Genomic DNA, 10,177 nt, shown 5'->3' with positions numbered 1-10,177 from the left:
GCGGGAAGCGAAAGCTCGGCGGCTCCGCCTGTCAGCCCCGCGGCCACAAACCCGGTGCGGACGCCGCAGCTCTTCCAGCCGTCCGCCGCACCGCGGGGGCCGCGCCGGCGCCGGGGTCCCGCGGACGGCTGGGGCGGCCGCTTCCTCTCCCGCCGCGGCCACCGGGGCCCGGAGATGGTGGCCGCCCGCGCTCCCGCGCCGTAGCTGGGCGCCCCCTAAGTTCGGGAGCCGCCGCGGCGCTGAGAGGCGGCTGCAGAAGGGCGAGAAAGTTTTGCCGGGTGCGCGGAGCGGGCCCTGGGCGCACCTCACGGAGCTCCCTCCCCGCTTCCCGGCGCCTGGAGCCCGTCGGCGGGGAGTGGGGGTAGGCGGCATGGCCCGCGAGCCGGAGGAAGAGGAGGCGGCGGAGGCGGCCGCCCTGGCCCGCGGGGGTCGGGGCTCGCTCGGCCGGGCTGGGGCGCGGCGGCCGCCCCTCTGGCTGCTCTGCCTGGCCGCGGGCTGGCTGCTGGGCGCCGGGGCCGACGCCGACTTCTCCATCCTGGACGAGGCGCAAGTGCTGGCGAGCCAGATGCGGAGGCTGGCGGCCGAGGAGCTGGGGGTCGTCACCATGCAGGTAAGGGCCCCCCCCATCGCGCCCGCGAACTTGCTAGGCATCCCGCCTATCTCCTCCGCTTAGAGCCCGGTCCCATCCCCAGTACAGGTCCCCTTAAACGAGCACCGACCTCGCTGGCATAGCACAGAGCCCCCTTTGCCCCGGACACCTCCGCCCTCCCCATGGACCCCCTGACTACACACCAACTCCTCTTCCAAGCACTCGGGTGCCCTTTCCTTTCTCCTCTGCAGAAGCCCCTGCCCTTTGCACAGACCCATTTTCCCCGCCCCCCGGCACAGTTCCATTATCTCGGCAAGGATTCTCAGGTTCCCTCGCACCTCCTTTCCTAATTTGCACGCATTTCCCCGCAGTCTTTTTTACCCCTCCACCCCTGCAAACTCCCCTTCCGACTTTGTGTACCCATCCCAGGACAGTCGGTCCCGCCTGGCCCGGATGATTTTCCGAGACCCCCAGTGTACCCCCTTGATCACCTCTTCGGATCCCCCAGACCTAGGCGCTGCAGTGGGCGCCGGGAGGGGAGGCATCGCTGCGTGCGCAGCAGCTCCGGGGCCACCTGGGGTCCCGGCTGAGAGCGGCCGGGAGAGTGAACTCCGCGCTCCCTTTCCCCGCCCGGGTGTATTGGGGGAGGGGCTGGCCTGGTAGACTCCGGGTAGATTCCCGACTCGTCCTGTGTGGTGGACTTTTTTTGTTGTTGCTTTCCGCTGTCGCTGTTGTCGGTTGCGCGCTGTCGGCTGTTTTTGTTTTGTGTATGCCTTTTGGGGAGGAAAAAGGGAGCACAGTGAATAAGGTTCCCATTTCTCTAAATTGTTTACCAGGTCCGTCCTCCCCAGGAGAGGAAGGGGGCTAAAGAAAGATTGCCCGAGGCTAGTAAGGAATCCTGAAGATGTTACTAATAACCAATAGTAGTAAAAAATTGCTAAACAGAAACCACCTGGAGATTCTATCGCGCCGTTATTTTAACCTCCTTGGCCCACTAGTTTAGGAGGAGAGGTTGAGATGACATTCCGAGTCTGAAACCTTTGCTATAACATTCTTCCGTAAAATAACCTCATCCTCTTCTTAGGTCTTCTAAAAATAATAACGGTGATGAATGTGGTCTTCGAAAGAGCGAAGTTTCCAGGAATGTGTTGTTGGAATAGGTTTCTGATTTCGATTCTACTGTGACAACCCTTCTACCTCCCACCGGGAGAGGTGTTTTAAAGTCACTTGGGACTCAGGTTTCTGATGTCCTTTTTTTTTTTTTTTAAACCTCTCTCCCTAACCCTACGCCCCCTCCCCCCACGCCCCAGTCTCCTTCCAGGATGATACAGTTTTCCTAAAGCTAGTTCCACAGACCTTTACCGCTGTAGTGAAAGACTGTAGGGTTTTTTGTTTTGTTTTAGGAGTGAGGTGAGGCTGAGGAGTGGATGGTTTGCTTGAATGGCAGTACTGCGTTTATTTGCAGGCACCGGCCCTGAAGTACAATAGAGTCCGATTTTTCTTCATGTGCATAATAGTAGACAAGCTTTTAAGATACGTCGTTTAACTTTTCTATGCAGATCTTTTAGGCTCAGATTAAGTTATAATTTTTTCCATATGCGTTTTCTGATTTCTGAGGATTGCTGACAGAGATCTTAGGAGTGAAGTGACCTTTAGAGGAAATGAACTAAAATGTTAGGGATAAACGAGGATTTCTTTTTCCACTGATGAATGTTTCAATTCAGAGGACAAATAATTGTCTTTTTGCATAGAGACCCTCTTTTAATAAAGGAAATTTAATACGTTGCAGTTTTGGACTGTGTTTGTAAGATTAGCAGGCATTTATCACCTTCATCCCATCACTAGGGCTGGACAAGGAACCTCAGGGGTTTTTTCCCCCTTCACCATATAAGCTAAGGACTAGCTTTTTCTAAGATGCTGACAGCAGTTTTACTGTTTCTCACCCGATCCTTGACAAAAGGTGAAATCGGATCCCAACACATTGTCATTCAGGTAGGGATCCAAAGCAAATGTAGTTTTAAAAGGCTTCCCTGTTGAAAAGGAGACACTTTAGAAAAAAAGCTCTGATCAGTGGGGGGTTTGTGCCCAAATGGCCCTTTATCTCCTCCCAACTGGCCTCTTTTAACACCTTTGCAACCTCATTGTGGAAACTGGCCTCCTGGGGACAGGGTTTTGTCTGGCAAAATGCGAAGTGGCTTCTCTCCTTTTTTGAAAGGAGCAGCACATACTGTATTTAAATTCTTCTTCTTGAGCTGTACATTGATCTGCCACTTGCCTCCTTCTGCGAAAATTGGGGAAAGGGTCTCTTTTCAATTTTGTTAGACTGTCAACTTTTGGGGGGAGGGAACACTTGTAAAAATCTAAGGCAGGTTAGATTTTTTTGCCCTTAGAACAAAGGTTTCGAGCCTCACATTTTCCTCCGTAAACCTCTGGGATTTTTTCAATGTGTCTGAAATTATATGGGTCTAGCTGCCTAAAGTGCAGATAATATAGTCCTCCCTTGTGACATGTTGGATTTTATAGCTGTGGAGCTAATCTGTTGCTCAGAGGCAGGTAGCCTCATTTGGGCATTAAGGTGAGCAGGGTCAAACTTCCATCTGTAGATACGAGGGGGTTGGGGAGAGATGATGTCTCCTTGCAGAAAAAGAATGTCCTCTCTTGATTAAGGGATTGACTCTTCACTTGACCTTGGCATTTCCAGTACAGTGCAGACCTTTCAGGACAGAATCTTCTTTGACAAGAAACTCTCTGTAGGTCAGTTTATACGTGAAAAGCCTATTTCCAGACTTCAGTTGCTGCTGCTGAAATTCTCCAAGGACCATTTTTAATTTTGAGAAATTGCCAAGTAGCCTTCCAAGGAGGCCTGTTGCCGCCTCTGTCACAGGACAGGCACAAGGAGTAATTTTACAAAAACAAAACCCAGACCTTCTTTCAGCACTGTTGTTTCCCATGGCATAGTTTTTGTGTTTGTTGATAGAGAAGACAGTTTGAAAAGCGATCTGTCTTAAAGATTTTCTTGGAAAGGTTTTCTCATGGAGGCTGCCTGCTCTTTTTTTTGTTGTTGTTGTGGTGGTGGTTCCTTTTTAGTAATGGACAAAATTAAAACAAAACAAAACAAAACAAAAACTCTAAATGATCTGCACCAGCTAATTTTGCCAGTGCCCTGGGAAAGCTGCCACTGAACACTGCCCCCCTGGCAGCAGACCCCATACGTCATGGGTAAAAGTCAAAAACCTAAAATCATCATCTCCTCAGGGCTCTCGTGGAGTGAAGCCATCAACGTTGAGATCTAGGGAGCAGAGAGTGGCTGTGTCCAGGGAGGCTTGCCTCTGCTTTTTCATTCATGCAACAAGTTTTAATCGAAGAGCATCGTAGAGTGGAAAGAACTCCACATTGGATATTTGGAAACCTGGGTTCCAGCTCTGCCACTTGAGAAGTTGGGTGACCTTTATCTGCACACCTGGAAATGATGATTCTTCCTAGAGATCCGCTCTGTGGACCTAATGGCAGTAGTGTGTGTGAAGGCACCTGCTGATGTGAAGTTGGGGCTGGGAACTGTTGATGGACGTGGTTGTTCTTAAATGGAGAAATATTCCTTGGAATATTTCTGAGCACAGAGCATTATGCTAGCTGGGTGTTTGGGGGATTTACAGGGAGATATCGCAGCACAGCCCCTAAAGGAGTTTGCGACGTGCAGGCGGAGGTAAGGTTGCACAGGTAAAACAGTTAAGCAACAATGCCTGCTTGTTAGAAGGCATATCGGGCTCTGGGAGCCATTTCACCAGGCACTTATAAGGCCCATTTAACATTATATGACAATACAGGCTTCCTAACAGCAAGGGCCTGGCACACGTCCAGGGTGCCCGCCTTGATGTTAGCTCTAACTCAGCTCTGCTGGGCTGGGCATAGTCACTGTGAACTTGGCAGACACACTAGCAGGTTGGTCGGACAGCTGCTGTATGGGGCTTGGAAGAGGGGTGGGTGAGGAGGGTCCTTCCAGCAGGGACAGAAGAAATACCAGAAGCACAAACTTGAGCTTGAACTCAAATTGAAGAAAGAGAAGCAGCCAGGACAGTCACGACTTCAGAAACTGAAGGGCGCTGTAGGGGTGAGGTGTTGACTGAAAATATAGAGCAGTGTTGTAAATAGTGGCTACAGCTGAAAGTGAAAAGGGAGGCCTTCTCTGTATGCCCTAGGACAGCATTACGTAAGTTCATTTTTCATATTGGCATACATTCAACAAACTTTTGGGGGAGGCTTCTATTCTATGAGGGGCCTTGGGTTAGGCTAAGCTGGGGATACAAGGTGAATAAGGCCTGGTCCAGGCCCTGAAGTTCTCAACTGATGATGCAGACAGATACAAAAGGAGGTGGTATGGTACGGGGGTTAGGGAGAGGCAGAGAGGTGTTAGAAAGCAGTGGGCTAGTGCCATGGTAGAGAGAGGAACAGGGCATTATGGGAGTACAGAGGAGGGCTGCCGAAGCCCATCTGGTGAGGTAACGGAAGTTGGTTACTCCTCCCTTGGCCTTTTAAATGAACTGTCCACGCACAGAGGCCAGTCCTGCAAGCAGAAACAGCCTCAGACATTAAGGGTAACCAAATCAGTTCACCAGACATTTCTAATGCCCTTTGGTCGTACTGGACAAGGTAGCTGTTATATCTTAAGCACCTGAAAAGGGGGGTGGCTGTGACTCTTGTACCTCTGCATATGGCCACACGTCTTATCTCATTTCTTTGGCCATCACGCCCAGAGTTTCTGTGGTTATTGGACATAAACATCTTTGTGGCTCTACTGTAACTGCGTGCTGATTTGCAGTTATGTTTAGGCAAGGTTGGCATTTGCCCCTTAATCATGTCCGTCATACCAGGAATGGCATGTTTTAGGATGATTTGAATGTGTACTTAGGCAATCGAGAATGTTTTAGGGATGAAATAATCACCTGTATTTGCAAATAACGTTGTTTGATTCTATGCCCCGTGCGCAGTATAAGCCCTAGTGGGAAAACTGCGGCCTTGTTTTCTTCTGAGATTGAAGGTTTGGAGTAGAGGAAAATTGACCATTGGTGGATGACTTTGAGGTGAACTTGGTAAGAATGAGCACAAGGAAAAGCATGTTGAATCACTTCTGAGGGACTCTCCCTGGTGTGCTTAGAACTTCCTCTCCTTCCTCTCCACTGATACCTGTCTTAGCTGGCATCGTCCCCTGTGCTTATGCTTTTCCTACCAGTCGTGCTTGAGCCTGGTGGGGTGTGGGGGAGGGGAAGGAGATGGTTTTACACTTTCTAACTTGGTGCTATTTCTAGTTGCTGCTTGAAGAGAGTTGCTTCCTTGAGCTTAAGTGGATGAGCAGACAGGAAACTTGCAGAACTCTGGAAGTTAGGTATTATGTGCAGTGGGATTTGTTTTGAATCTGAACCTGGTGTAAGAGTGTATTGGAAGTCAAAAACATATAAAGGGCGACAGTTTTGACTCAGCTAGTTATTAACTATGTCACTTCCAGCATGTTATTAAATCACCCTGAACTTGAGTGTCTTCGCACTTCATTTGGTTAATGGAGGGAAGTATCTTTGAGCACAAGGTCTAACATAGGAACAGTCAGTAAACAGAGATAAATATGGGACAATCTATTTAGTGCCAGGGCACAGAACCTGGAAGCAACAAACATGCAACTCCAGAGCCTTAATGAAACCGAAATCTAAGCTACATGTGGTCAGTCCTCTGGCCCAGGGGTTACCAAAGTGTGGTGCACGGACCTCAGGGATGTGATGCAAAACCATCCTTTGGGGCTTGTGAGGAAAGTATTAGACCTGCTATTTATAGTTATTTATTTACTTTTAAGCTTTCTAAATGCAGAGACTTGAAAAAATATACAGAAGTAAGGAGAATAGCATAAGAATGTTCCTGTACCTCTCACCCAGCTTAAATAGCTATCAACTTGTCACACTAGTTTCATATCTGCCTCTGCCTCCACATGCTCTTCGCCTCCCCCGCAGATTATTTTGAAGCAAATTCCAGGTATCACAGAATTTCATCCATAACATTTTTATTGCATCCTTATTTAATTTCTATATTCATGTTTTATAATATGCATAATATATTGCTGCACTAGTGTATAGAATTTGCAATCCATAAATACAAATATTTTGGAGGATATATACTTATAATTTCTTTTATAATGATGTGCCTGAGCAAAATGATCACTGTGTCCCCTAGCCCTTTACAAATAGGTAGTACCTTTGCCCAGCAGCCTCCTTTGCCTTCCATATGTAACGCCTAAGATTCTTTTGCATCTGACCCTCATTTTCATGCCCGGCTTTCCCCACGAGGCTGTGAGCTTCCATGTTTTCTCAGTGGCCAGCTTATAGTCTGAGCACATGTATTTGACTGATGCGCCACAGGCCCCGTCTTCTTACTCCTGCTTTGTCCCTCTTGCAGAGAAGGAAGGCAGGAGTGAGAAAGGAACAAGGCAAAATAAGCTGCGAGGGAGGAGGGGAGGTTGAAGAGGAAAAGCTGATTATATACGTAATTATCTTCTGATGAGTCTGTCAGCAGATATTCCCTGGGTGCCTTGTTGCAGAATCAGAGGCTGGGAGAGTGCAGGGAAAGTATAGGATACCCAGTGCTTTCCCTCCAAGAGCTGTGTCTTACCAGAGAGGCTAAACCAACTTGAATAGGTCAAGGCAGTATGGAAAGAAATGCTAAAATATGGGATCAAGGTTACACCAGGGGGTTGCTAGCTCTGACGTTGCCAGGGGTCAGTTAGACAGAATGAGTGAGGCGGACCAGGTGTAGGTCAGTAGGGAACGGTGTTGGCTGTTGTAAACAGGTCACTGATCGGGGCTGAAAGGAGGCAGCTGCTACTCAGCTTCTCCGATTGCTGCCCGGTGGCAATGAGGGTCCCGTGTTGCCTCCTGACTCACTTTTCAGGAGAAGCTGGATATCTTGTTTTTAGATGAAATCTCTTGATTCTTAAAATGTTGGCAAACAATCCACATTTAAAAAACAAAACAAACAAACAAAACATTGTGTGGGCCAAAGCAAACATGCCTGTAGGCTGGATCGGGCCAGAGGCCACCAATTTGCGGTGTCTGGATTAGAATTATTCAGTGAGCTCCAGGAGACAAAATCAGTGCTTGTGTGTAAAGGTTATGGGGAAGCAAGTTTCTGTATGATAGGAAGGACAGCTTTCTGATAGAAGAGTTCTAAATTGGATTGCTTTAGGAGATGAGCTCCCTGTCATCCTAATTACTTAAGCAAATGGTCATCGAATGTTTATTTGGTGCCAGGCACTATGTTCGTTCTGAGGCAGCCATCGGTTAATTTCCAAGGCAGTGAATGGTATGAGAAAGGAGGTTCCGGATGCTTGGAGAAAGTATGTCAGAGATGTTAACCCATTTGGGGGGTGCAGAGGGATTCAGAGAGTGCCGTTCCCAGAAGTCTCCTTTGTGATGACGCCTTCAAGGAGTGGAAAAACGGCCTTAAGATTTGGAGTTTAGAGAGCTGGAGGGAAGGAAGGGTGCAGGAAGAGGTCAGAGAAGTAGACAGAAGTCAGGTAGTGGGTCCTTGGATCCTTCATGTCCGTCGAGACACATGGCAGGTAACAGAGCACCCAGTTTATACCAGCTTAAACAAGGAAGTAAGTACTGCCTCATGCAATTGGACAGTCTAGGGGAGATCTTTGGGCAGGGCTAGATGAGGGCTCAGTGTGGCCGTACCCTCCTTCCCTCCATTCTCATAGGTTCTCCCCTTTGTTTCAACATGGCTGGCAGTGGCTTCTTAGTGTTTGAGTTGAGAACCAGCTGCTGCTTGTGCCCGAGTCTCTTGTCTTTGGAGGAGATGTGCTCTGGGCAGGGGTGGCGGGGCGTGGCGGGGGGGAATAGGAACCTGGAGAAATGAGGAACTTGGTGCCTAGAAAGCTCAGCTGAAGTGATTTAGGATTCAGGCACCATTAGCAGCCACCACATCCCATGGCCTGCTCCGTACCTAGGTTCTGTCTCCCCCAGTACAGTTCCGGGAGGGCCTGCTTTGCGGTCTCCCTGCTTCTGGCCTGCACACGGGCTGGCTGGCCTCTCACTGTGGTCCTGTGGCCTGCCCTGAGGGGCTGTACAAACTCAGCCTCAGCAGGCCTGCCCTGGGCATGCCTTTTCTCCCTGACCTGTCAGATCCACGGATCACCGGGTGCCATGAGAACTGGGAAGAACCAGAGAGAAAGTCAGACGGACCTCTCGCATTTTACAGATGAGAAGCGGAGGCCCACTGGAGAGTGGCTCTCTGGAGCTTACAGCAGTAGTATGTGTGGTAGACTTAGAACTCAGGTCTTCATTTTAGGGTTCTTGCTTTTTGACCTTTTTCACAGTTCTACCCCGTGGCAGCTCCATTTTCCTACAGAAGATTGTCTTAAAATGGAAAGGAAACTTGACTTAAGAACCTTTCCATTCCTCTTTTGAAAAAAACTGGCTTATTTCTTTTATGATTGAGAACTTAAAGCTGATAGTCTAATTTGATAGCTAACTGGGTTTTGTTTTGTCTGTTTGTTTGTTTTAAAGCTACTTAAATACCTAGAAGTCAGTGAGCCACTGAAGAAATACAAAAATTCTGAGACTTACCACAATGTTTTTAGATATTTTTTAAAAGAACAAATTTAAGTGGTCAATAGCTATTTATAATTGTGAACCTGTACCACCAAAGTAATTTTTAATTAAAAAGATAAAGCAGAAAAAGAAAACAGAACTTGAAGGGAGGAACAACTTTGGTTTTTTGGTATTTATATAAAAGCTACAGAAGGAAATTACACCTGTAATTTTCAGGCAGAGTGCTATTTTAGAATTGAATTTTGGGACTGCATATCTCTCCCCGGTTATTCGAAGTATGAAGTTCTTTCTTTTTGTGAAAATTGTAATAGTATCATTACTTTGGAGGGGTTGTTTGTTTGATTTGATAATGAAACAAAATAAATGTCATTTGAATGCCTCTTTACCTTGCCCACTTTGTTCTGAATTCAAAAGAAGTTTTCCCTTACTTCAGATTTACATAGTCACATGATTTCTCAGTTAATTACAGTTAGAAAAGTTCCAACACCCAAGTACCAGCCTGGGTCCACTCCATATATCCCTGGAAATAGTGTCCTTTATTGTCATTGTAGTAGAGAAGCCAGTGGAGGAAATTCTTATCCATTGTACATGATAACCTCCTGGTTCTGTTCCAACCATAACAGTTATTTTAAAGGCTCGGTCAAAGCCCAAGACTCCAGCACTTTTTTTTTTTTTCTGGATTCCCCTTGGATATATTTTTTTAATTTTATTTTTTGCATCGAGTATTTGAAAAGATACTTCGAGGCCCTGGTAGAGGGGCAGTGAAAATCGGCAAGCCAGTGAGAATGAACCTGAATTTTTAATTAGGCTTTGAGTTGTTTCTGCAAAGTGTGGAGACATCATTAGTGATGTAAGTCTTGTTGCGTTAGCAGAGACTGACATTTCACTTCAAACGGGGAGAGTGCAGCTGTCCTGTGCAGATAAAAGTTGCCAAGTGCAGAATAGCAAGGTGGATTGGTAGATAATTAGCTGTCCCACATTACTGCAGTGTGGAAGA

General features: G+C 47.5%; 1 protein-coding gene across 4 annotated transcripts in view; it reads left to right on the top strand.

Moving 5' to 3' along the window:
• The first annotated feature begins 358 nt into the window (after nucleotides 1-358).
• CACHD1 (cache domain containing 1) overlaps nucleotides 359-10,177 on the top strand; it is a 234,240-nt gene continuing 224,421 nt past the window's right edge. For all 4 annotated transcript variants that reach the window (XR_016395079.1, XM_089921448.1, XM_089921433.1 and 1 more), the window contains exon 1: nucleotides 359-610. Coding sequence is in view for 3 of the 4 variants with exons in the window: in XM_089921448.1 (XP_089777574.1) it covers nucleotides 371-610 (240 nt within the window). In the remaining variant the exon portion in view is untranslated. The remainder of the gene's footprint in view (nucleotides 611-10,177) is intronic.

This window comes from Delphinapterus leucas, chromosome 1 (genome assembly GCF_059928025.1).
Source record: "Delphinapterus leucas isolate spDelLeu-1000000601 "Yukka" chromosome 1, BTC_Dleu_Yukka2, whole genome shotgun sequence".
Taxonomy (NCBI): domain Eukaryota; kingdom Metazoa; phylum Chordata; class Mammalia; order Artiodactyla; family Monodontidae; genus Delphinapterus; species Delphinapterus leucas.
Note: the sequence above shows the minus strand (reverse complement) of the source record. Positions and strands in the feature narration are given on the sequence as shown.